Below are 27,479 nucleotides of genomic sequence, written 5' to 3' on the forward strand. Positions count from 1 at the left end.
ACAGCTCCAGATGTCTTTATTGGGGCTTGAGCACAGCATGACAATCAGAGGCATGCGGACAGGGCAGGGGGCCCAGCCTGGGCATGCCTCAGACACACACAAGGGGACAGCTTAGAAAAGGGCTGACCAACACCAGGGATGGGCAGGGACAACAGGGTGGGGTGGGGAGAGGGGCTGAGGGAGAGGCAGAGGCCAAGGCTGAAGGGGTCGCCCAGCCTCTGCTATTGCACGCATCCTCTGGCCACTGGCCAGGAAGTACAGTATTGCAACTGGTCTCCTCTCACCCGAGGCTTCCCCTTCTCAGACCCCTGAGCCAGACGGGCAGACAGACCCCATCCCTGCCCGTCTGCCCAGCAGCATCTTTGAAAACAAATGGACGAAGGAGACGGAACAAAAAATAAAAAATAAGACAATGCCCCCCAGTCAAGGACACAGGTAGGGGTGGAAAGAGGAGTGCAGGAGGCTGCAGAGCCCCTGAAAGTCCCCCACAACTGGTACATGGGGTGGGAGGTAGAACCCAATCTGGGGTGGGGAGCTAGTGAAGCACTGACCCTGGGGTGGGGTGGGGGGCAGTATGGCCTTCAACTAGCCATCTGCGGACAGGGGAAACGCACCCAACAGGGAAGTCTAGCCTGGGACCACCCAGATGGACTGGTGGCCCTGGTACACATTTCCTGGGACATTTCAGACATGTTTTCAGCAGAATCAATAAGAAATTTGTGAAAGGGGACGGGATGGGAGTTTGGGGGTGGGAGATGGGCTTGGGGAGACACAGCCTAACAAAGAAGACAGACCACCAACAGCACGTGCACTACACACGAGAATACAGTATGTATGAATATAGATACTATATGTGCATATATATCTCTTCAATGTACAGTAGAACAGAACATCAGACCCAGATGGCTCCAGGCCCCGAGGGTTGCATGAGAGGTTTCCCATCAGTCCTGTGCAAACAAGGATATCTGAGTCTTTCCCAGCGAAAGATTCTTGCCTGGTTTCCAGATTTTCCCTAAGCCTTTGGCTTTCTGTCTGTCTGCCTGTCTCTCTTGCGTTGGTGCAGCTTTAAGAGAGGGTGAGAACTTCAGCCTGGGCATAGTTGGACGAGAGGGCGTCTTGGCAGGTCTCTGTGTTTAAAGAGCACAGGTGTGAGACACTGGGACGCACGCTTTCGGCTCAACATTGCCTTCTGAGGGGCAAGGAGTTCAGCAAAAGAAAGGGAGAAACAAAGAGTGAGATGTTAGAAGGAAGCCAGCTGCTGACCCACAGGATGTGGGCTAAGGAACAGGCCAGGAGCAGAGCTAGAAGGCATGGAGAACCCAAGACTAAGAGGCCAGGAAGAGCAGGGATGAGTCAGAGAATGGAGTGAGCCCTTTCGGCACCCCTCTGCTGACCCAGTTATGGGCCAAGTTGATTCATGGGTGATGTTACAGCTTGTCTCCCTATGTGCTCACGTAATAGACTCCAGGAACCACTAGCCTCAGATCTTCAAAGCTCCAATGCAGTGAGGCAAGGGGTCACAGCTCTGCAGCCTGGCATGGAGGCAGTGAGCAAGGGTCCTGCCCAACCTGAGCTCCCCACCAAACAGCTCCACCTGCCATCACCACCCCAGGCTATTCCATTGTCTAGGGGCCCCAAGAAGGCCCCTAAGTATACTACCATGCCATGCCTGGTCCACAGTCTGAAGGAACAGAGAGCACAAAGGCTCAGGTGAATGCTGAAGGGGAAGGTAAGGGAGGATGAATGTGCCCTTCTCAGGAGAGAAGGCCAGAAAACAGCATCTTGTTGAGAAACTCAACCCCTCAGGAAGCCCTAACTGCATCCCATCCTCAGCCTGGAATATCAGTGGCTTGGGTCTTCCCTTCTCCCACTTTCCCAGTGGGAACACAAGTAGAGGCAGGTAGGGGAGCTGCTGACCCAGCTGCAGAGCTGGGTCAATAGCGCGGGTGGAAGTGGAGCCCCCTCTAGGTCAGCGCTGGGACAACCCCTGCAGCTATTAGGTTTTGTGGTCACAGGCCAGCCCTCCTGCAAAGGTGGGGTCAGCTTCAGCAACCAGACTTACAACTTCCATCCTGGGCTGCCCAGCCATGCTAAAGAGCCTCCATCACTTTACTAGGGAAAGGGTGTTCCCATCTTGGAGTGACCCTGTTTCCATCTCAGGAGGCCCTGTGCCCCGTCTTAGACTGCCCCTTGGTCCACTTGTATTCCAGGCCTCTGAGTATAATCCTAGAGAAAACCACAGAAGCCCAAGGCTGTTTACAGCTCCATTTCTGGGGGCAAGTAGAGAGCTGTGGTCTTGCCCTGTACTCCCTGCCCCAAACTTTCTACATAACTTCAGCAATACCCAGATACTCACTTAGGCCCAACTCATAGTAGCCTCTGGTCCTCCCTGTGAGCAACTGGGTCCTAAGACACACTGGTGAGAATGCCTGGGTTACCAAGGGGTCTTGGGTGGGCATGGTGCGAGACAGAAGGAGAGTCAAGGCAACCTTGTGAAGTGGTCAGGGGAGCTGGGGAGCAGATTAGCCTGTTGAGATAGTAGCCTTAGGTTGCCTTCTCCAGGGGCTTCCATGGGCTTTCCATCCTCAGGGGCCTCTGAGAGTTGGGGAGAGGCCTTCCCAGGAGTCTCGTTCTGGAATTTGTCTATTTGACTGGCCAGGGGTGAGAGCCAGGGATACCAGAGAGTGATACTATCTGGCCAGGGCAGAGAAGGCCCTCCTCTACCAGGAAGCTCTACGAAATAATGGCCCCATGAGGTGCATCCCTCAACTTCCACCCAGCCAGGGCTCTAGGCCACAGGGCACCTTCCCCTCTGGTTCTACCTGGGCCGACAGAAGTGGCATCGGCTAAGGTTGTCAGTAGTCCTACGAGGGCTGCTTCCAAGCTCTACAGGAAGGCACTGAGCATCTTGTTGAGAAACCCAACTCTGCAGTGAGCTCTTACTGGCATCCCATGTTCACCTGGGATGTCAGAGGCCTGTGTCTTCCGTTCCCCCTACTTTCCCAGTGGGAACACAGGCAGGGAAGCTGCTGTCCTAGCTGCAGAGCTGGGTCAAAAGTACAGGTGGGAGGTCGGCTTTAGGACAACCCCTGCAGCTATTAGGTTCTGTGGTCCAGGACCAGCTTCCTGTAAAGGTAGGGGAAGGCTTCTAACTGAAGTAGTGGGTGTATGGGTGTAGGTCCAAGTCCAGATCCAAGGAAAAGCAAACTGTACTCTCAGACTATGGATGGGAGGATAGGCCTTCTCCCAAAAAGAGCAATCCCACACCTGGGTGAGCCTGAGGCCATGCAAGCAGTCTCCTCTTCAGGTGAAACTTGGTTTATAGTAGGGGCTGTCCTTTCCCAGGACAGATCCACATTGTTCTTCCCCAGGTCCCCGGAAGGCCCAGAGGTCCTGAGAGGTGCCTGGGGGCAGGCAAGCCTGCTCTACTCTCCCTTAGCTGGGTCCTGTCTCTCCCCTTACAGAGCCAGAGAGCCAGGAGGCAAGTGTGGGGTCCATCTCCCTAAGTCACTAGGGCTCCAGCCTGGCACCACGGCACCACACTGCCCGGGGACATCTGTGCCCACCATAGGGGTGCTGTGAGCATGCCCGTCCCTGTAGGAGGGACGGGAGGGAAGAAGGCGGTGGGTGCCGTGGAAACTTGGGCTCCTGACAACTTGAGGGCTGCCACAGAAATAGTTGCCTCAGTTCCCTGAGCCAGACAGGCAAGTCAGAAGAGAAAACAGCAGTGGTACCAGCGCTAAACTGGACACCTAGCTCATCACGTCCCCATCCAGTCTGGAGCCCTGGTGCCAGGGAGCCTTGTGGGGGCAGGACTGGACCTGTCCTCATGAAGAAGAAGGAGCTGGGCTCTGAGACTCAGCTGTGAGGGGAGAGAGTACCTGGTCATCTCCATCCTGCTCCACAGGGCTTTCTTGTCCCTTAAAGGGATCTCTCGTCTTCTGAAGGGCAATCGCACAGATGTCCCTATATCCTCTCTTCTCAACTCTTAGGGGGCACTTTATCCTGACAGCAAGTGGGAAGCAGGCCCCACAGACTGGAGTGGAGCTGGAGCATCCCAGGACCTGCCTTCAACAGACCTATCTGGAAGGAATCTTCTCGTGTGTGCCATAGGCTGAGAGAGGTGCTGCAATGGGGATGCTCCCAGCAGAGGCTTTGCACCACCCCCACCATGAAATAATCTGATCTTTCCTTCCCTTTCACCTTTTCGGGTAGCCCCCAGATTCCCCAGCCTCCTGCTGAGTCTCCAAGTGCAGTCTTGCCATGCCTGTCTTTGCCCACCCTGGAAGGAGCGGATATGGCCCTTACTTAGTCATTCCCTCTACAAAGTTGCATAATCTGACTCTAAAAATTGCCAGGCGCATGGCTCTGCTGTCAAGTCTAATTCCCATCAGGTGAAACAGGAAATGTCCTGGCCGAGGAGTTCCTAGGGTTGAGGAGACCTGTGACAGCCTTGCTCGGTGCCACTGCTCAGGGAGGGGGCTACACGTGGCTGGCCAGCCCAGGCCTAGCTACAGGCTCCCTGGGAGTCGCCAGGGGCTATGCAGGAGTAGGTGGGGGCAGGATGGCTCTGTCTCCGTGCTTTCCCTCAGCTGCCCCTGACCAAGGTGTACTCCTGCTCACTGGTGACTCACAAACCTGTTGTGCTCCCGGGCTCGTTAGGTAAATGAATACACTTAATTATAGAAATTAGATGAGTCTCTGGTTCTGGCAGGAATATAGAGCGCTGAAGCTGGGTGGGAGCCGCAGGTGACTCAGAGGCAGGGCTGGGAGTTTGTGGGGGGGTGGCAGAGAGAAGAAAAACTGTCGCGGAAGCAAAGGAAGCAGCGTGGAGAGAGATGCCGCAGCTCCGCAGCTCGGACTGGCGCGCAGATGAATGCCGGGCTCTGCCACTGGGTGTCACCCGCTGGATCTGGGCAGGGCCCCTGGAGAGCAGAGTATTCCTGCGCCTTGGGAGCCCCGCCCAGAGCTTGAGTCAATCCTGGGGCCCCAACTCTAGGGATCTTTGCTGGCACCTCAGGCCAGAGCAGCAAAGCACCAAGCCTCTTCTCCCAGCACCGCCCGTGGACACTGCCGGTCTAAGGCGCTGCTCCTCAGAGCAGTCAGGGACTCTGGCCCCTTTCGCACCAGCAAACGATGCCCCATGTGACAGCCTTGTTCCTTGCTGGTGTGGGATGGACAGACAGACAGACAGAGTCATTCAACGGCAGGCTCTTCAGTTGCCGGTTAAAAGCCACGAGGAATGGAAACGCATTTGCTGTGATTATAAATATTAACACGGGCATGGCTCCCCAGCAAGGCCGACTGACCCCAGGTGCACATGTGGACCACCTTGTAAAAGTCTGGCCAGTGTGGTTCACTCTGGTGGGACCCCTAGAGGAAGGCAGGGCCCAGAGAGACTGATCCTGGGTGAGCTGGTACCTATGGCTCAGGAAGGGGGTGGGTAGGTTGGGGTAGATGCCCTGGGAGAAATCTCCCATCGCTCTTGAGTTCAGGGCTGAACGTTCTGGGGAGCTGGATAGTGTGGAGGAGAGGCCCAGGGGCCTGAATCCTCCTCCATCCTCACCAGCTCCCTTCACTCAAGTCTGTGGGCAGTGCTGAGCCCAAGGAGGGATGAGAGCTGGGAGGCAGGCTGGGGAGGGCATGCGAGTGCCCATGTGTGAGTTTGTGCCCAGGAAGACGAGGAGAGGGAGGATGCAGCTAGGGGGCAGTGTGCCCAGGTGGTGGGCTGGGGAGGGGATGGAAGGGGTGGGAAAGCGGGAGCTTTCTTGGAGGGTAGGGCGAGCTGTATCGAGATGCCAGCGGAGACAGCCCCAGACTGGTTCCAGCTGCTCCGGCTATGTTGTTTAGACTCCGGGACTTTTCACAGCCTTGGTGAAGAAAAGGCACATGGGTCAGGGGGGCATGGCTCCTCACCAGAGTGGGTCCAAAGGATCTGCGTTCCGGGGGACCCTGCAGGGCAGGTGCCCCAGGCTGGAGTGGAGGGGTCTAGCTCTCCTGAGGAAGGTTCTCTGACTCTCCCTGGCCTCTGCATTTACTGGGTTCTGGAGGATAGATTTCAGGGCCCCTATACCCTTTTTTTATACCCAGGTGACCTTTGCCTTGTCCTTGCCCCTAAGTAAGTTCCCCTCCAGCTGCTCCACAGCCCAGCTGCACAAAGACCCCACAGCCTCCAGCACCTGTCTTCCTCGACCCTAGGTAGCCCTAATTAGCATCTGGCACCTTCTTCCCAGAGAGTCCCACCCTAACATATGGTGGCTACAGGCTAAGACTGGGTCTGGGCTAGAGGAGGCCTCAGTCACTCCTGGTCCTAAATGCAGCCTGAGTGCAGAGAAGGGCGGCATGGTGTGGCGTGGGGAAAGTTGCCGAGTACGCACTGGGAGTTTGGTGATGCTAATTGCTACACTTGCTTAGCGGGGCCTGTTTCCCAGCAACCCACCTGTTCCCTCTCGAAGGTCACTCTAATTGGCTGAGCTACATGCTTGTTGCCAAGAAGCACTGTAGAGGCATCTTGAAAATAGAGCTGCCGGGCCCCATGGGCACCCCAGAGAGAGCTGGTTGGGGGGACACAGGCACCTCTGCCCCATGCATGAAGCCCTCTTACCCAGGTGTGACCCGTCCTCAATAACACATGGTCCCTCTGCCACCTTGCACCCTCACAGCCTCTTCCGTACCTCTCTACCTTCACTGAGCCCCTCACAGCACACGGAAGGCAGGGATGCTCAGCACTCAAGCTCTGTTTGCTCAAGTGCCTGCATGGGGGATGCCCCCGCCCACATCCTAGGCCCTCCACACTTAGCATGTTCCAGCCACAGCAAGGCTCTGGGTCTGCATGAGCACACAGTGGAAGCCACTAAATGTTAGGGTAGGAGGTGGGAGAGAAGGGCACATTGGAGTCCAAGGATGGGACAGAGGCCAGGGGTTACCAGGCGATCCAGGCGAAGACAGGCTAGGGTTCAAGAGGTCTGATCACACTCCACCTGCAGCCATTTAGCTAGGGCCTCTGGGCCATCTCTTCCCAGGTGCCAGACCACTCTTCCTGCTTCTGCCACCCAATAGAACATGTCCAGCAAAGCAGGATACACGCCTCTCAGGGCCTGGGGATCCAGTGGGAACAGTGGCGTTGAGGGGACCATGGAAAGTGCCTGGGAACGCGCCCTGGGAAGCCGCATGGGCTGAGCAGGAGAAGGAACACCCTTAGTGGGGAGAGGGGAACAGAGGCACCCAAGGCTATTCCTGCACCAGCCACTGCCCCTGTCTCCCTCAACCCGGTCTTGTTCTGGGGATTGAGGCATCCCAACCAGCTTCAGTAAGGGGATCTGCCTGAAAGATGGCTGGTTTAGAAGTGGCCAGAGAACCCAGAGAAAAGACTGTTTTGAAGAGAGATGGGGTTTGTCCTGGAACCAGGCAAGATGTTTAGGGAAGTCAGGTCACAAGGACAAGGCAACAAAAACAAAAAGATGATTGTAAACTGGGCAGAAGGAGCTCCTAGTCTTGAGACCCCTGGTTCTCCACCAACACGGGCCCTCAGCCATCCTTAAATACTTCTGCCTTACTTTTTCAGGTCAGGAATCTCTAGCTCCAACTTCTGCTCTGCCCCTGCCATTGGCTTGGAGCCTGGTGATGGAATTTCGGCTTCCCCTGACAGGCAGAGAATGGGCTGCTCTCTTTAACTCCCCAAATCCTACACTACTCAGATGGGACCCGCTCTCCTTGGCCACCGTCTGGCTCTGCCTCAAGAGGACAGCCATATTCCAGGTGCCTGCAGAGCTGGGCCAGCCCATCCTGGCCTCCAGGACCCCCTTTGCAGGATGGGAGGATGTGGGGACTGTGGAATTTCCGTGTGCCAGGCTGCCCTGAAGACCTCGCACAAGCAGCATCTCTTCGTTACACTGACACCCAAACACTGTTTAAACTTCCTGGGACTACTTGCTGGGGAAAGTCTTAGTTGTGTTTGTGGGAGGCCTAGGGAGGGGATGGTAGTGACCCTGTTGAGTTAGGCTTGGAAGTTGCAACACAAACCAGAGGGAGAAAATGCCAAGGAAGGCGATAAAAATGGAAGTGAGGGGTGGGGGCTCCTGAGCTAGTATCCCCCCATCCTCTAGACCTGCCTTCCAGAGCTCTTCCCATGGGGCATCTGAGGGGAGGGGAGCTGTGTACCTTTTGGGGATGCTGAGGGCCTTTCTGATCCAGAACCTGGGAGATCAGGGTGCCGGACCTAAAAGGGAGGGTGCATCCAAGGCAGAGGGGATGGTGGCCATGGTCTCAGGGGAGGAGGGGACCTCAAGCTCTGTGGGGAAGGCTGGGGAGACTGATCCCACAAATGGGGGCTCGCCACCTGCCCAGCCCAGGGAGCCATACCTTTCCGGACACTGCCATCAGCACAGGCATAGTCCCCAGCGCTGAGCAGGAAGCAGGCAGCTGCCTTCTTGTTTCTGTCCCGGGTGCCAGTGCCGGAGCGACGCAGGGCCCGGCGTTCCTCGGGGGTGGGGGCAGAGGCCAGGGGCTGGGTGAGGCCAGCTCCCTCCTCATCTGACAGCACCGCGTTAGCGTCGCCGTTCTGCTTGGAGTCTGATGGAGCAGACAGAAAGGAGGCTGGTGAGGGGCTGTCTGGGCCTTCTCACGGGCCACGTGGGGTCTCTCATCCCAACCCAAGGAACGGGGCTTGTACTGATGTGGGAGGGAGTGTTACTGAGCCAGGGAGGAGGCCTACTCCTGGGAGAAGGATGCTATCCTTGGTCTGAAGGCTGGCTTCCCTCCCAGCCCTGGCCTAGGGTCTTTCCTGGGGGATAGGGCCACAGCCCAGATGTCCTCTAGCAGAGATCTCACCAAATGTGCTTGCTGAGGGCTGCCCCGTGAGATAAGCCCAAGGCAAGCTGTAAAAATGCTTCCTCCTTGGGCCTGGCTCAGGCTGACATTTGGATGAGTTTGCATTCCCTCGGAGAATGCCTGGCTTGTTGTGTGTGTGGAGGGGGCGGGGGCGGGTGGGGGAACTGCCAGCGTTGAGCCTATACAGTAGCTTCCCTGGCTCCCTCTCCCTGGACAACCTGAAGGCAGTTAGTCTCATTCCCCAGGCATCTGGGCCAGAGTCCAGCACCGGAAGGACTTAGAGCCCTCTGCTCTTGGGGCCCACCTATATCTGGAAGGACGCAGTGAAGAAAAGGCTCTGATTTCTATTAGTGCCAGCGCCTTGTCTGTCAGGCAGCAGCACAGGTGAAGCTGGGCCCTTCAGTCTGGAGTTTGGGGGGCGGTGCTGCTCCGTCTGAAGACATTGGCCAGTTAAGGCCAGGCTAAGGGCATGGATGACACGGCCACAGTGAAGTATACATTGATCAAGTGCATGAACTTGATAATTGACGTTAAGATTCCCTTGGAGCCCCAAATGGGCCTCAGAGTACAGCTGAAATGCCCTGGGGCACTGGGCTAGGGGACAGGAATTCAGGGATGGGAAAGGGGGTACCATTTTGGTGGAGGAAAGAGGGGAGCCTGGCGGGGGTGGTCCTCTATCGGGGTCTTTGGAAGACCTAGGCCTTTCAATGACCCCAACATGTACAATGGGCACGTGCCAGTGGGCCACAGGAGAGTGTCCTGGATTAGGCACCTCCCCCTGAGGACTAGTCCAACTTCACCCCCCCAGCTCAGGAGCTCCACCCCCAGGTCCCCGTGGCCTGCACCCAAGGCTCCCACACCAGGAATCCAGCCTCCCTTGGGAGCCCCTTCCATACCTAAGACGCAGAGTGCCTTTCCCACTCTCCAACCTAACTCTGTCTTGCTGTGGGTAAAACTGGTTTCCTATCTCCATCTCCTGACTCAGGTGGAGGCTTTTTTCGGATGACCTTTCCCATTCGTTAAGGGCAAGATCAGACCCTTCCCTTCCAGGACACAGATGCCACTTTCTCCCATCTTCTGTCCCCTCCTAACACTCTCTGGGCTACTCCCTCCTCGGTTCTCTCCCATCTCATGTCAACCTCCAGCCCAGGACTCCAATCTAGTTTGTGCTGAACAGAAGGCAGCCTCCCACTGCTGTTACGTTACCACATTTATTAGGCCAAGAGACACTAGACTCCAGCGTTTGGGAAGAAGTGATTCATGTGTTGATGCACCTTGGAAGAACAGCTGCCCTGTTCTCCAGCTAATAATGACAGTGCCTGACATTTGTAAAGGGGTTGTAACTTCTCAAAGCACTTTCACGTCTGTCACTCAGTTGGGTTTCATTAAAGTTTTGGGGGTAGGGCATTGACACCCATTTCCATTTTCCAGGTGACTAAACTATGCTCAGAGAAGGCAGGTGACTGGCCTCGGGGCACAAAGCACAGTGGCCAAGATGGGATTAGAAACCAGGGCTTCTAGACTACAGTCCCATGTATTGTCTATCACAGCCTAAAATCGGTGAGCTACTCACTGCAGTGATCCCGATGTTCAGGAAGCTAGCAGAGAACCAGAGAATAGAGAAACCCAGCCTCAATACTTTGCCTGCCTAAAAGGCAGGTCTTATACTTAGGGAAGCCCAGAGCAGTAAAAGCACAACCCCAAATTCCAAGGGCTGAAGGTCATCTGAGGACTCCTCAGCCACTGGAGGGGAGGGGGCTTTCCTATCCAGCTCCCAGTCTCACCTGCCCGTTTCCTCTCCACCATACCCTCTTCCCGGGCAGGGGGGCTGGTATCACTGTAGGTGCTGTCCCGGGGCGAGGTCTCCTCTGACTTGCAGTAAATGGGTGACTCGAGCTGGGGTGGCCGTGGCACGTGCTTCTTCCGTTTCTTGGGCAGCTTCTGCTTGGCCATGGCCAGAGAGTAGTACATGCCAAAGTTGTTGACAATCACGGGCACCGGCATGGCAATGGTGAGCACGCCAGCCAGTGCACACAGAGCCCCCACGAGCATACCCGACCATGTCTTGGGGTACATGTCCCCGTAGCCCAGCGTCGTCATGGTGACCACGGCCCACCAGAAGCCAATGGGGATGTTCTTGAAATCGGTGTGGTCGTTGCCCCTTGGGTCGGAGGGCCTGGCGCCGATGCGCTCTGCGTAGTAGATCATGGTGGCGAAGATGAGCACGCCCAGGGCCAGGAAAATGATGAGCAGAAGGAACTCATTGGTGCTGGCGCGCAGCGTGTGGCCCAGCACGCGCAGCCCCACAAAGTGGCGCGTGAGCTTGAAAATGCGCAAGATACGCACAAAGCGCACCACCCGCAGGAAGCCCAGCACATCGCGGGCCGCCTTGGACGACAGGCCGCTCAGCCCCACCTCCAAGTAGAAGGGCAGGATGGCCACAAAGTCGATTATGTTGAGCAGGTTCTTGACGAAGTCCAGCGTGTCGGGGCAGCACACGATGCGCACCAGGAACTCCAGTGTGAACCAGAGCACGCACACCCCCTCGATGTAGGTCAGAATGGGCTCTGTCTCCACCTCCCGCCGGAAGCGCACGCTGGTGGTGTTCCCCACACGGTGGATTTCCGTCACGTTGCGGTCGATGTTGAAGGCCTCGTGGGTCTCCAAGCAGAAGGTGGTAATGGAGACCAGAATGAAGAAGAGCGAGGCAAAGGCCACCACCTGTGGACGGGGGAGGAGTAAAGGCGGTAGCTGTCAGACCAGCCTTGGAGCAGCTGGGGACAAGGGCCTCCGCTTGGGGGAGGGAGGGAATGGGTCACCAGACAGTCCTTCAGAAGGTGAGAGGCGGGGTTAACGTCCAGAGTAAGAAACTGAGGGGCAAAGGAGAGGGAAGGAGCCCAGGGCTAGAATACTCTGGCCAGGGGTCACACAGCCTGGTTCTTGATGCTGGCCCTGCCACTCCACCCGGTAAATGATGCACTCTGTGCCTGCTTGCTCACTATAAAATGGGGAGTGTGCTAGTACCCACCTTGTAGTGTTATTGTTGGATTAAATGAGCATCTACACAGCAAGTGCCTGGCACACAATTAAGTGCTCAATATATGGTAGCTGTTATGGATACTACGGAGTCCAAATGGTTAAGTGCTTGGCTGTTAACTCAAAGGTTGATGGTTAAATCCATCCAGAGATGCCTCTGAAGAAAGGGCTGGCAATCTACTTCCAAAAGATCACTGCTATTGCAAACCCTGTGGAGGTGGAATTCCCTCCTCAGAGGGTCTTTATCCCAACTGCTTGGCTGCTTTAAGGCAATGCGTCCCAATCTTTTTCACCATCATGGTGCACAGAAGAGGAGAGAGGCTGCTCTTGGCTGGAAGCACTGGTCAGGGAACTAGAGCTTCCCAGCCCTGCCTACCATAGCTCTGTCCACCTCCAACCCATTCGTGCTTTAAAACTTCTCAAACTGTAATGGGAATATAAATCGTCTGGAAATTTTATTAGAACGTTATTCTGAGTCAGGTGGTCTAAGGCAGGGCCTGAGAGTCTGCATTTCTAACAAGCTGTCAGGTTAGGCTGTTGGTCCACAAACTACATGAGGAGTAACAAGGCTTTAAGGTGGTTCTCAAAGTGAGGCCCTGGACTGGCAGCATCAGCAGCATCTGGCAACTGGCTGAAAACTGTTGACATTGAGTCAGTTCTGACTCATGGAGACCCCACATGTGTCAGAGTAAAACTGGGCTCCATGGGGTTTTCAGTGGCTGATTTTTTTGTAAGTAGATCACCAGGTCTTTCTTCCAAAGTACCTCTGGGTGGACTCAAACCTCCAACCTTTCAGTTAGCAGCCTAGCCTGTTAACTGTTTGCACTACCCAGGGACTCCAACTCGTCTTGGGCCCCACCCAAACCTACTAAATAAGAAACTCTGGGGGTGGAGTCCAGTGATCTGTTTAACAAACCTTCCAGATAATTCTGATGCACCCTAAAATTTGAAGTCCACTGCTTTAAGGGATGTGCACAGGCCCAGGGGTATGACTGGGCCTCTTTCTGCCAGCTGAGCCTATCTATTATCCACAGCTCCAGCCATGACCTACCCCCTCAGGACACAAGTCCCAGCCCTGTTCTCCCGCCTCACCCCAAGATGTCCCCGATGACTGCCCCAAACAGTGAGAAGTCTCTGAAGGAAGATAACACACACCATGACAGGAAATAGGGTGGTCTGCCCAGAATAACCAGCTTCCATTTCCTGGGACACTGAGCTCCAAAGAAAAATAAACTGCACCCATCGGTTCAGAGAGTGGCAGCGCCTGATGCCGACAGCTGCTGGAATCTCAGCTGGAATGATGACAGCAGTGCTCAGCAGAGGAAGCGCGGGGTTTAAGTGTCCAATCATTATGAATGGAGATGAAATGTGTGTGTAATAACAGCAATTACGGAGCCTTCATCTGTTATTCCTGCAATGCCATTCACCGCTGTCAGGGTGTGCTCCCACACCCCGCGCTACAGCTTGTCCTGCTTGGTGGGTGGGGTGGGCTTCCTCCCTGAGCAGAGGACTTAGCCCTGAGGGAGGTCTGTGGCTCCACGACAATTTGGCAACCCCCATGCCTGCCCCACCCTGATTTCTACCTGGCTGTGGCCTTACTATGAGTCGGAATCGACTCGAAGGCACTGGGGTTTGGTGGCCTTACCCTGGCCAGCGAGGAGCCAGGCCTCCCTCTCAGAGATGCTTTTTTCACTAGGAATCTGCACCAGGAGGGGGAGGGCACGCCTTGCTTTTATTACTGCACACCACCAATGGAGACTAGAGAGGGACCTGGGGAAAACTAAGCCAGCAGCAGCACCTCCAGGGCTTCTGCAGCAGGGGCCAGTCTGAGGAGGGAACTTCGGGAATGAGTATTCATTAGCTGTCTAGTCTGAGCCTGGCACTGTTAGGCACTCTGTATGCTCCACCTCCTTCAATCTTCCCAGCAGCCCTGTGAAGGAGATCTCATCATCCCATTTTATAGAGGAACTGAAGATCACAGAGGTTAGGTACTTGCCTAAGGTCACACAGACTGGAAGGGGTGGAAACCAAATTTGAACTCCCAACTGTCTAACTTCAGAGGTTGGTTATACCTTGTCATTATGTCACACTGTCTTCACCATCTCCCCAAATCAGTTGCCAGTGAGTTGATTCCAACTCACAGCGATCCCATGTGTGTCAGACTAGAACTGCACTCCACAGGGTTTTCGATGGCTGATTTTTGGGAAGTAGATTGCCAGGCCTTTCTTCCAAAATGCCTGAGTAGACTTGAACTGTCAACCTCTCAGTTAGCAGCTGGGCATGGGCAGGGTCAATTCATAGGTCCAGGAAAGCATTCTTTGAATTATCGATGCTGCTCCCAGAGAGTTCCATGACGCCTGTTATTTCACCCTAAGGGATGTGTACTTTTGGCTAGGACGGACCTCCACCACACACTAAGACTGATCCCATTTATACTTCAGCATGGACGGGTTGATGAGAAATGGCATGGAAGGAGGTTGGGGTAGGAGAGAGGACCACAGAACACTTTCCCACCTTACAACTTTGCCTGGAGGTTCTCCTGCCTCCTTCTGCCCCATGAAGGTAAATTTCAAGTTCCTCTTCCAGCCACATATTCCATCCTTTGAGAAATGGGCTGCCCAGACAATAGTCTGATGTGGGCATTAGACAAATGGCTCCAGCCTGTGGGCTCTCCACAGCCAGCCAGAGATGAGTTGGTGAAGGTGCCTGCCTGGTGGTGATGCTGAGGCTCCAGAGACCTGGAACCAACCACCTGCCCTTCCCCCTCCCCCAAAGCAGAGGCAACTGTGGGAGTTGGGGTCAGGGGTGGGGACAGCATATCCTAGCTCCGCCAGGAAGCATGAGAAGTGGGAGTCTTTTCTCCAAAGAAAAGTTAGCCAGGAGAGTTGGTCCACCTGGGAGCCTGAGCACGAGGGTAATTAGTGATTTGGATAAACAAGTTCAGGAAGAGCTGCCCAAGGGGCTGAGCACAGGGCAAAGTCAGGCGGGGGGGGGGGGGGGAGGCCAGCCTTGGCCACTCTGTGAAGGGCCAAGGAGGAGGCCTCAGTGCCTTCCTCAGCTGCCACCCCCCTACCCCAAGTTCGTTCTGCAGCAGGCAAGACAGCCCCCATTCAGGTACAGAGGTATAAACCACCCCTCCTGACTCCTGCAGCATTCACTCACTTTTGCTTTCTTTTTTAAAAACAGAACTGTCCATCTGTTTACTTCTCCCCCTCTCCGCCCACCTTTCAGAAGATGAAGGCAGGTAAAGGGTAGCCAAGTGTGCCCATCTGTCTGGGGAAATGGAGGCATGAGAAGCAGATGACTTGCTCAGGATCAAACTGCATTCAGGCCTCCTATCTCAGCTCCAAGCTCTTTCCCCCAACTCTTCTGACCAAACTAGTGGGGAGAACCCACTACTCCTTTGACAAAACCTTGGTGGGCCTCAGTCTCCCCTGAGATGCCTCCAGGCCTGGGCGGCAGGTACAGGGAGGCCCCAGGAAGCCCTCACTCTCTGAGGAGACAGAGCCAGGTACCTGGGTTCTGGCGTGTTGCCTCAAGTGGGTCCCGAAGTTACCAGTTCCCCTTCAGGGCCCAAATTCTTCCTTTTCCCCCTAAGTTATTCCCCAAATTGAATTATCTTGAGTGGATGACTCTGCTTGCAATCATGTCTTTCACCTGGTCTTCCCTTGGGGGCAGGGATACTGCTTTCTTTCTCACAGCTCCACTGACCTGGGGCCTCCCTGGACAGAAAGAAGCCTGGGGAGGAGGCGGCTGCAGCAACTCGTCTCTGCTTAGAGGTCAACTCCTCAAGCTTGACTCTCAGTTCAGACCCCACCGGGCCATCCTATAGAGCTGGCAGTGGGCATCTGAGCCTCCCACCCACTGGCCCCTGTACTCCCAGACACGGGGCTACTGGGCCTCATGAATCCGAGATTGAGGAGCAAAAGAGCACTAAGGAGCTCAGGGCTAGACTGCCAGGGGACAGACTGCCTAGGGTCCTCATCCTGGCCCTACCCACTCAGCCCGGTAAATGGCACTCTGTGCCTGTTAGCTCACTATAAAATGGGGATAGTACTAGTACCCACCTTGTAGTGTTACTGTAGAATTAAAAAGCACCTACATGCCAAGTGCCTGGCACACAATTAAGTGCCCAATAAATGGTAGCTCTTACTGATATGACGGAGTCCCTGGGTGGCACGAATGGTTAAGTGCTCAGCTGCTAACTGAAAGGTTGATGGTTCAAATCTACTCAGAGGTGCCTCAGAAGAAAGGCCTGGCCATCTAATTCCAAAAGATCACAGCCACTGAAAACCCAATGGAACGCAATTCTACTCTTGACACACATGGCGGGGTCACCATGAGTTGGAATCAACTCAATACCAACTGATACTGACATAACAGAGTTGAGGTGGCATGAGGAGCCCCCGTGGATCCGTGTGTGCAGCTTCTGAGGTAAGTTGGATCTGGAGCCAAGAATACCACAGAATCTTGACTTTTTAGAATTGAAAGACGCCTGAGGGGGTCATCCAGTTCCACTCCCCTTCTGCTGTTTTACAGATGAAGAAACCGAGGCTCAGCGAGAAGTGACTAGCCCTGGCTCCCACGGCTAAGCTGTGAGGGCCGAAGTGGTCAGTTTTCCACTGCATGAGGACACGCATCATGGATTCTGCCATTAGTCAAAATTGCCCAAGCAGAAAACTACTTGTGTGAACTGGCTCTGCTGGTAGCAGCTCCTCTCCTGCCTGCTGGGAGGATGCAGGAAGATCTCTACCCTGGCCTGGGGGGCCCCTACCTCTGTGCAGGAGAGTGCCTCTCCTCAGCCTCCTGCTATGTCCTGCTGGGCTCTGGCTCTTTTTCGGCTACAAAAGAGTGCTTGCTGAAAAAAAAAATGTGTTTGGCTTAATTTTAGGGTTTGAGAGCCTTTCTAGAATAGTCTTACCGTAGCTGACCCACCCATTCCCAGAGGCCTAGATGTTTCAGCTGTTGACCAGCCTCCTCCACCAACCCTGCCCTAAGGCTGTCTTTGGTGGAAGTGTGAGACTTACTCTAAGACCTTAGGTAAGTTCTGAGCCTTAAAACCAAACCCTGGTGGCGTAGTGGTTAAGTGCTAAGGGTCAGCAGTTCGAATCCGCCAGGCACTCCTTGCAAACTCTGTGGGGCAGTTCTACTCTGTCCTATAGAGTCGCTATGAGTCGGAATCGACTCGACGGCACTGGGTTTGGTTTTTTGGGTTTTGAGCCTTAAAAAAACCCGTTGCCGTTGAGTCGATTCCAATTCATAGTGACCCTACAGGACAGAGGAGAACTGCCCCATATGGTTTCCAAGGAGCGCCTGGTGAATTCAAACTGCAGACCTTTTGGTTAGCGGCCATAGCTCTTAACCACTACACCGCCAGGGTTTCCCTCTGAGACTTAGGATCCTCATTCATAAGTCAAGGACTGAGCACCCAGTATGTGTCAGGCACAGTGCTGGGTGCTGGGGAACAGCAGGAAGCAAAGAGACAAACATCCTTGCCCCTCTGACCTTACATTCTAGTGGGGATGGGGGGGCGGGGACTGTCAACAAACAAACAAGTGAAATACAGAGTACGTCAGACAATATAAGCGTTAGGGGGAAAACGAGGAAAAGGCGATAAGGGGTATGAGGGTGGGGGAGCATTTCAAACAGGGTGATCAAGCAAGGCCTCAATGACAAGGTGGCATCTCAGCAGGGACCTGAAGGGAGCAAGCCACATGAGGACCCACGAGCATGTGAGAGGCCGAGGGAACAGACAGTGCAAAGGTCCTAAGGCCAGAGCATGCTTGGTTTGTTAGTAGGGTTGTTCTGAGGATTAAACGAAATCGTATTTATAAAATTCAGCACAGAGCCTATAGTGTCTCAGGAATTTGGCATGTGCCTGGTGAAGGGGAGAGGTGACAGACACCAGTTATTGGGAACTGACTTTTCAATGAGGGGAGTGCCTTGGGGTGGAGGAGCCAAGAGGAAAAAAGGCTAGGAGGACAGATGGACAGATAAACATAAGGAGACTCAGGCACAGGCATAAAAGCCCAACCTACATTAAGGATGGTGTGTAGGAGAAAGGAAAGGTGAGTGCACAGACAAAGACAATTGCAGAAGAAGACCCGTGAGGATGGGGTGAGCCTTCCAGGGACGCAAGATCCCAGTGCCCAGACACTAGTGCTGGAAAGTGAGTAAGTGGGGGCAGCTGTGGGGAAGAAGAGCTAGGAAAGGCAAGGGATTCTGTCAGGGAAGGCATTTCTCAGCTGTTCCTGAGCTCCTAGAGGACAGCCTGTACTGAGAGGCCCAGATCCCAGCTCAGGGACACCCTCCCTGGGCTCCCCTAGGAGCAGAACCTGACCCTGGCCCCTCCCACCCTAAGCCAGGACCCTCTGGTTCCAGTGTCCAGAGCCAGCCCCTACCTATGCCTATCGATGCCCGTCCACTAGGAGCCTCTCAAAGCTGTTGGGCTGCCCAGAGCAGATGGGTCTCGGCCCCAGAAGGAATTAAGCCCAGTCAAGATCACTGGCCGAGAACTTGCTACTGTCTCACCAAATGCAGTTCCTGGTTATTGCCTAGCCATGGCCCATGTGGCCCCATCTCTGCTCGGGCTGGTCCCCTAGCCACGCAATTTCCCCCTTCCCTAACTCGGCATGGTTCAGCGCTACCCACATTGAAGGTTTATTTATTTATTTATAACGTGTCTCCTTCCCAACATTATTTAAGGGAGTTCAATCATTATCATCCTGCCAGGCCCACCCAGCTCATCTTCTATTTCCTTGTTGAAGACTCTCTATCAAAAAACCCAAACCCACTGCCATCGAGTCGATTCTGATTCATAGCGACCCCACAGGACAGAGAAGAATTGCCCCATAGGGCTTCCAAAGCTGTACATCTTTATGGACACAGGCTGTCACATCTTTCTCCCAAGGAGCGGCTGGTGGGTTCAAACTGCTGACCTTTCGGTTAGTACCCGAGCATTTTAACCACTGCTCCACCAGGGCTCCTTATACACCCCCCAAACCCCATCTGACAAAGAGCTGGGGTTTATTACTCTCACTTTCTATTCAACTTATTATTATTATTTTTTTTACAACTACCATGGCTCCTCTCATGATTTGTCTTGTTTTATTGTTACCATTTCTTGTCAGCTATTTCCCCAACCGCCACCTACTCCACCTAACCTGACATTTTTTAGTCTTTGTATTTCCAGAAACCAGCATAGTACCTGTACACAGTGCTCGATAAATGTTTGCCGCATTTCAGAATGCCTACTTCCTCTCCCAGTCCCGGGGAGCGTGCCACTAGGAAAGACTGTTAGCCCCACTGACTAGGGCTAGAGATGACAAAGGTGTGCTCAGGAATAGCGCCAAGCATTGGGCCTCCGGGGGCAGTGGTGGTTCTGTGGTAGAATTCTCTCACTCTGTGCAGGAGGCCCAGCTCTGGTTTCTGGGCAGTGCACAGCCAGCACTGTTTGTCAGTGGAGGCTCGCATGTTACTCTGATGCAGAAGTTTTCAGCGGAGCTTCCAAACTAAGATGCTAGGAAGAAAGCACCGGTGATTTACTTCCTAAAATCAGCCAGTGAAAACCCTGTGGATCACAATGATCTGATCTTGTTGTGCATGGTGTCACCATGAGTCGAGGGCTGACTCAACAGTAGCTAACGACAACAACCTGGGCCTTCAGAAATCGGCTGCTCTCCAGGGGGGCCAAACTCACTGCCTGATTGGTACCCCTGTCAGGGGCCAGACAACCACCCCTCCAGCCTGAAGAAAACCCCTGCAGGGAGCTGGGCCGGAGGTCATGGCAGGCTGGCTGTGCCCAAGGAGCAAGGATGGCACGAGTGCCCCGGCGCCCAGCATCCCAGGCCAACACTGTCCTGGGTGGAGGTGAGGGGCCCAGGGGCTCCGCATTCCCAAGGCCCATCTGCTTGACTCTGCTCTTGCCTACTCTTGCCCCCGCTTTCCAAAATAGCCCAGGTTTATTTTATTCTCCCCTTACTCCACACCCCACCCCAAATGATGACAAACAGAAACACCTCATCATCGAGAGACAAGATGTTCAGAGGCAAATGTTGGTCTGTTCAGAATGAGACAGGAAAACACAAAATAAACCCAGGAGGAAGCTAGAAGTTTGCCTCAGGGCAGGGTCTGCAGGAGGCCTGCAGCCCTCAGCCTGGCACCCCTCCTGCTCCTCAGGAGGCCCAGGGGTTACCCTGGGACATCTGCCCTCCTGGGGACTGGGCAGGCAGGCCAGGGCACCAAACTTCCTGGGCTTAGGTTCCCGCCTCACCCTAGCCCAGATGGCAGAGGCTCAGCGAGCCCTGGGCCTCATTCCGAAGCTAGATATGGCCACAGCTGACTGGTCCCGAGGCTTCACAAGTCCCAGGCAACGTCAGGTCCGGAGAAAAGAGGGTGGAGGCCTTCAGAAGGGGGCAGGTAGGAACAAGGCTCTGAATTTCTTTTCTAGAAGGCCTTGGTTTCATTCCTCTGCTTGTACCAGTGGAAACCAGGCCTCTACTCCTAACCAAGTCTCCTTTTTTTTCCTAAGAAAGTCCCATCATGAGAAAAAAAAGAGAGTGAAAACTCAGGCTTGAGCAATTCTAGGGAGTAAAAAGACCCGAGCTTAAGTCTATAGGGGAAAGAAATAAAGGAAGGGCTGGGAGGAGAGCAGAGAAGAGAAACATCTCCACTTGTCCCTCACGCTGTCTGCTGAGAGGTGTCCTGCGTGCCCTCCTGTAGCCAAAGGCTCTCTCCAGTCAGAAGGCACAGGAGGCTGCTGAGGCATAGTCTTGGATTCATGAGACCTGGGTTTGAATCTTAGTCTACCATCAGCTGTGTGACCTTGAGCAAGCCCCTCTGCGCCTCAGTTTCCTCTTCTGTAAATTGACGTTAGTAATCCTTGGGTCACATGGGCCAAACGAGGTATTAGGAGAAGGCACAAGTCATAGCTCCTGACACACTGTGGGTGCTTAACAAATGTTAAAGCTAGCTCTAGCTGCATTCCTGGAGCAATGGGGATCCTATGGGCTACTTCAGAAGGGAAACATCGTGACGAAACTCAATCCAGGAACTCACTCAGTATGACTATCATCTGTATAGGGCCACTAACTGAGATAAAGCCAGCCCAGCCCGAGACCTCTGGAGACTGGGGGCGAGGGAGGGTGTCCCAGGTCCCCATTCACCAGGCCCTCCTGTCTGCCCTCAGAAAAGGAGGAAAGCATGATTTTACAGCTGTAGACACTGCCCAAGGCCTTCCTCAAGCTGTGAAGCCTCTCTGGCAGCTGGTGAGGCTCTTATTTTGCCTGGGATGGTGAGCAGCGGGCAGGTGGGAACAGGGCCAGCCTGCCCCAGGTCAGGCCACAGCAACAGAACCACAGCAACAGCTGCCCATGGGCCAGCCACAGAGAAGGCAGCAGGAGCCAGCACCCTAGGCCGGTAGGTAGCCTGACTTAACGGGAATGGCACCGTGGGCCAGGCTGGTAGCTAGGCAACAGTCTCCCATAATCAGCTCAGTTCACTTGCCGTGTGTGTCTGTTTTGCTCCTGTCATAACGCACTTCTCAAATGACTGGGCTGCCGTGTGAGAACAGAAGCCTCGGGGCAGAGCACTATCTTCTGCCCTTATTCGCCCTCGGCAAGCACCCCCAGCCCACCACTCTGCAGCCTGGCTGTTCTGGGCTGCAGGCTCTTTCCAGGGAGGCAGTGGCTGAGGGAGGAGGTATGGGAAGGAAGGCTGCACACATACCTAGGGCAACAGGGCTGGGGTAGGGAAGAGCAGTGGACTACGCGGAAAGAGGGGGGTTTGGCCCAGAAGCCCCTGCACAACCCTGTACCCTCGGGCCTAGAGGCATAAGAGAATAAGTTCCCTTTGGATGTCCCCATCTGCCCCTGGGTCTCCTGATGTCATCCATAGAAGGAACAGAACCTGAGAACACCTCCCAGGCCAGAGTAAGAAACGAGCCACCTCTTCACTTTGAAAACAGCCTAGTTTAGTGGAAAGAACATGTAATCCGAAGAACAAGGGCTTGGGAGTCAAGGAACCCTGGTTTTGATTCACAGCCCAGCCACTGTCAAGCTGTGTGATCTTGGGCAAGTTGTTTACCCTCGCGTAGCCTCAGTTTCCTAAACTGTTAAATGGGAGTAATACCTCCCTTTTAAGCTTAACGGAGATAACGCCCTCTCTTAAGTTCCCTGGGACACTCAGAGATTAATGTAAACTACATACCAAAGTACCTGCACTAGGTGCTCAATAAATAGCAATTATCAATTACTTTTTAAAACTTACGTACTCTCCCACGAACAGGCAGCCAGCCAGAGGGCTTGCCTTTACCTGTGTTCCTTAGCATCAGCCACACCCTCTTTTGGCACATATGCCGGCCAAGGCTCCACCCAGCTATTCACATCAGTATTAAGAGCCAGAAGGTTGGAAACTAGGGGTGGCTTGCTGGCTTTGCTACTAGTTAAGTGTCTCTGGCAAGATACTTAACTCCTCTGGATCTTGGTTCCCTCGTCGCTGAAATGGGAAGAATTAATCCTGCCTTTTTTTTTTTTTGCCCCCAACTTCAGACCTCAACTGGAATGCCCTGGCTGATGTGATTCCACGTCAAAAAGGAAAAGTACCTCGGGCTCCAAGAAGCCCTGGTGGTGTGAGTTAAGCATTTGGCTGCTAACTGAGAGGCTGGCAATTTGAACCTAACCTGTACCTCTGCAGAAGACCTGGCGATCTGCTCCAGTAAAGGCTACAGCCTAGAAAACTGTATGGAGCAGTTCTGCTCTGTCACATGGGGTCACTAAGAGTTGAAAAATCAACTCAGTGGCACCTAATAACAACAACATCTTGGGGTCCTGGAGGGCTCCAAGGGGGCAGACAAGGCTCTGAGCTTACTCACAGAGGCCCCTGGCTGGGCCACTCTGCGGTGAGTTGAGGAGAAAATAAACTCATTGATGATACAGTAGTGCCCTAGAACCCCAGAGAAAAGAATCCGAGCAGGTGAAAAGCCCCCCGAGATCCCAGAAGGCTCAGAAGTAACGTCTGGCTCCTCTAACCACCTGGTCTCACTTCTGCCTCCCTGGCTTGTCCTCTTTTCCCCATCTCTACCAAAGTAAATACGTCTCCTCCTCCTGCTAGCTTTCAAAGAGGCGAGATGATGTGTGGTTGTCTTTCTCTTCTGGTGCAGCCAACCAAGAGCCGACACCAGCAGGGTTAGCTTACTGCATGTGAAGTCCATCCATGGCACTCAACAGCAGACCTAGGCCAGGGACATTACTGTGCCCTCACCTTCTGAGCTGGTGTCAGGCTTGTAGGGAAAGAAATGAAGGCAGCTGACTCTGGTTTCACGCTTAACCATGAATAACGTCCTTGGCCTTCCAGTGGTTGCTCTGTGGTACCTGCAGCCCCAATCTGGAAGGCCACAGCCCCTGACACCTCCCTTCTCTGCCAAGGTAGATGTCTGCCCTGGTCTAGCATGCATACCTGCCTGGCCCCTCCTTGCAATCCTATCCCCCAATCTCCTCCCCTCCCCTGGGTGGGGAAGTGGAACTTTTCCTGCCATGACTGGGTTGAGGCTCAGCACATGAGATGCTGAGGAAGGAAGGTGGCAGGGCTCTGAGACTCATTAACATGACAACTTGGGACCCTGTCCACAGCAGGAAGCAGTCAAGATCCAACAATTCATGTTGCTCTTTCCTATCTCCCAGACCGACCTCAGTGGGCCTCAGGATGCTGGTCATAAGATCAGACGACAGCCTGCAGGGCTTTCTTTCCAGTCGACAGCAACTTTTTTTTTGTTGTTGTTGCTATTGTTGTTTTGGGTGAAACCATCCTTTGGGTTTTTTTTAGCTGCCCAATTATAAAGGGTAGAATGAGTGTCTCTCCCACCACACCTTTATATGAGACGATTAAGGGAGCCTAGATTGATGGGGGGGTGCTGGTGGGAAGGGACAAGATCTTGCCTAAATCAGCCTGTTCCCCCTAGCCCCATACACCCATTTCAATCAGTAACCTGAACCAGGCTTTGTGGGGAACCAATTTGTGCTGTAGCAGTAAGAAACAAGTGGTACCAAATCTGGTAGCATCACCAGCAGCCTGTGGCTCGCCACTAGCTGTGGGTGCTGGAAGGACCCAGAACACGAGGCCCATCCAGTCTCTCTCTCACTCCAGCTGAGGCCAGGTCATGCGAGGTGCGCTCCCTGCCAGGTGTGTCCCTTGGGGACATGACATGGGGCAGGCATCTTGACTCAGTGCCTGTGAAGAAAGGCCTCTCCTAAACCTGGGTGATAGGCCTGAAGTCGAAGATGCTGGAAGCCTGCATCCCCTCTTCTAAAACCAACAGTTCCTACCACAGTGAGCTGCTGCTGGAAGGATTTAAATGAAGTGACCTGTATGGAAACATCTAGCACAACGCCTGCCACAGAGCAGGTGCTCAGCGCACTCGAGTTTTCTTCTACATTCTGTGATCCTAGCAGAAGGCCTTATCCCAGCTCCCCAAAACCCCGGCCCTGTGGGGTGGGGGGCAGCTGGAGATGGTGGCCTGTGCAGACCAGAGACCAGAGAAGGGGGTGGAAGAGCTGAACTAAGGGCACCCCACTCTCTGGAAGGGTATGCCATGAAAAAGACAGCTGGGATTATATCCAAGTAGTAAGTGTGCAATCTCCTGATGAAGCGTGCTGGGAGAGGGTGGGAGTGTGTAATTCCCCAGAGGGCCCATGTAAACCGAAAAAACCTAAGCACAGAGGAATTGGGAGAAGGGAAGGATGAGGGAACATCACATCCCCTGGGTAAGGTAAGTCACAGCCTTAGCTCCCCCTCTGTCTTGTCCCTACCCACCACCGCCAAGGCCCCTCGCAGACCTGAGATCCTGCCACTCACCCTGGCCGCCCGAGAGGAGTAAGGATCCTCGAAAAGCGCCCACATGCGGGGCTGCCAGCCGCGGCAGCCCCCCAGCCCGGCGCCGGGGCCCGCGCCGCCTTCATGGGGGCCCAGGCGCTGCAGGGCTAGCTCCCGCTCATCGTCGCCGGCCTCGTCGCTGGGCCCCGCGCCGCCAGCGCCTCCGTCCGGGCTCTCGAAGATGTCGAGCGCCTCCTCGGCGTCCCGGTGCTGCCGGTAGGTCATCCAACAGCAGGGCTCCACGTCGGTCTCGTCGATGCCCCAAAAGGTGAGCTCCTCCTCGAAGAGCGGCCCGCAAACGTCCGCCGGGCAGTGCAGCTTGCCGGTGCGGTAGTAGTTGAGCACGTAGGCGAAGACGCCTGGGTGCCGGTCGAAGAAGAACTCGCAGCCGCCGCTGCCGCTGCCGCCGCTGCTGCCAGCACCGCCGCCATCAGACTCGGTCCGGCCCCCGCCGTCGGGATCGGCCAGCCAGGCGAGGCGGGTGCCCGGTAGGGTGCGCAGGGTGCTGCGGTAGGTCTCATGTCGCGTGCCGCCCACGTTGATGATGATCTTCTCCGACGCCTCGCCCTTGGCCATCTCCTCCTTCAGACATGTTTTGGACGGCGGCTTGTTCCCCGACTTGCGCCCGCGGTAGGAGGAGACACACACCGAGCTGATCATAAGAAGCGCTGCGGGGCTCCGGCTTGGGGCTGCCGCTGCCCTCCAAACACCCTTCCCGAGGAGGCAGCGTCAGACGGGGGAGGGGGAGGAGACGAGGAGTAGGCAGGAGGTGGCTGCGGCCCCTCTGCGGCGTGGCCCTGCCTCCCCGCCGGGGCGCGGAGCCGGAGGAGTTGGGTTTCTTGGGCGCACAGGTGGTTGAGGTTTGGGGAGGCAGCGCCGAGAAGGAGACAGGAAGGGGAGAGGTGAGCCGAGGACCCAAGTGAGAGGCCTGGGGAAGCAGGGGCCGGCACACACGCTCCCCAGAGAGGACAGGGCACGCAGATGCTTGGGGCCGGGCCACGCCCCCCCTACCCCCGAAAAGACAGGGAAGCGCACAGTCCAAGCGCACTGCGAGGGGCCGGGACGCGCGCGCGCTCACATTCACACGGGCCACCCTCCGGTTCCCAGACCGCACCGAGCTCCGGGAGCTGCCGGCTTCCCCGCAGCGGCTGCAGTGCAGCAGCAACAAGTCTTCCGAGCGTTTGCCGGGGCCGGGGCCGGGGCGACGCTCTCACCGCAGCCGGAGCTCCGCGGGCCCGGGCTGCGTGCGGTCAACACGAGGCGGCGGCGGCCGCATGTGGCCTCTTCCCCCCATTCATAAATCCAGCGCTGGGCACGGATGGCGGGCGGGGCTGAGCCGAGCGCTGCGGGCGGGCGAATGGGGGCTGCGCAGGGTGAGGCGGTGGCGACGGCAGGAAAACAAGCGCGCCCGCAGGAGCGAGCCTCGGGTCCAGCGTCCGCGGCACGGCAGCGGCTGGCAGCGGGACTGGGCTGGGCGCAACGCTGCGGGGGCCGCGCTGGGGCGGGGGGGCCTCAGACGGGGCGTCCTGCGTGGCGCGGAGCGAGGGGCGGGGCCCCTCCGGGCAGCTCGGCTCTTGGCACTGGCGAAGGAGTCCCCCGGGCGGCGGCGACTGACCGGCCAAGGACACCTGCAGGCTTCCCGGGCCGCGCCGAGCGGGAGCCTCAGCGCAGCGCCCCGGCGCCGGGCTCCTGCGATCTGGCGCCGCTGAGAGCCACGCCATCTACGCGTCTGCCCATCTCCGGGCGGGGAGGTGGCCTAGGGAAGGGGGTGCCTGGGCGGCGGTTGGCGGGGGCTCGGGGGGCTCCGGGTCTCACTCCCGCGATGGCTGCGGCCGCCACGCTCCAGTGGCGCCTTTTCCTCCTGGCTCCGCCTCGCCCGGATGCGCCCTCCTCGGGGCGGGGTCGGTGGGGCGCGGCGCGGGGCAGGCCCGTTGCGCTGCAGGGCCCCGGCGGCGGAGCTCAGCTTGCCTCCGCCGATCCGAGCCAAGCTGAGGCGCGTAACCCCCTCGTCTCCAGGGCCCAGCCCAGCGCGCGGCTCCTGCGCGCCTCCGCTACCATCCCCTTCCGCCCCCCTCGGCCCAGCTCCCGCCCTCCCCGAGTCCGCAGCTCCTCCCACTGCAGCCCGTTGACACCGGAGCGCTCTCGACCCCTGACCTCTAACCTCGGCCTACCCTCCGCCAGCCTCACCAGTCTACGTCCATCGTCCCCCCCCCCCCCCGCCAAGCTGGTTGTGTTGTTGCGGTTTCACTGCAGCTGACTAGAGGCCTGGAAACTAAGCGAGTGGGGAGACGGCGTCGTCAAGGAGCGGCTGCCCCCTCCTGCCCCAGACACCATATTGGGGCCTCCTGACCACCCCGCCCCCATCCTGTGCCTTGAGGCCCAAGCAGGGGCCAAAATGTCTGTGGCCTTGATGTTACTGCCTCGGTCACGGCCACCGAGTCCCCCGCCGGATGGATGGGGGATAGGGCGGCCTTGGGCAGATAAGCGACTCCTTGCCTGGGTGAAATGAAACCGGAACCCTGAGGGGGCGGGGTGATGAGTGGCCCTGAAAGATCATTCTATTAAAGCCCTTGCTCATTGCTGCTCTGGGGGGCAATGGAAGGTGACTGCCTCGTGACTCCTGCTTTTACTATTGTTTCCCTCATTGCAGTTTGACTTTGCCAGAGGCATGCCTCATCTCCCCTCACCGACCCTGAGCTCCTCAAGACTGCGCTGTGCTTTTTCATCTTGATAGCTCCTACAGTGCC

The 27,479-nt window shown here is 55.8% G+C and overlaps 1 protein-coding gene across 1 annotated transcript; it reads right to left on the reverse strand.

Annotated features, from left to right (window-relative positions):
* KCNC4 (potassium voltage-gated channel subfamily C member 4) lies at positions 1 to 26,455 on the reverse strand. Its single transcript, XM_049880119.1, is given in 5 exon segments — positions 1 to 5,762; positions 5,764 to 5,870; positions 8,362 to 8,571; positions 10,614 to 11,550; positions 24,715 to 26,455. Coding segments are annotated over 5 exon segments (2,115 nt in total). The 5' UTR covers positions 25,393 to 26,455; the 3' UTR covers positions 1 to 5,579.
* Between the last annotated feature and the right edge of the window lie 1,024 nt (positions 26,456 to 27,479).

This window comes from Elephas maximus, chromosome 3 (genome assembly GCF_024166365.1).
Source record: "Elephas maximus indicus isolate mEleMax1 chromosome 3, mEleMax1 primary haplotype, whole genome shotgun sequence".
NCBI classification, from domain to species: domain Eukaryota; kingdom Metazoa; phylum Chordata; class Mammalia; order Proboscidea; family Elephantidae; genus Elephas; species Elephas maximus.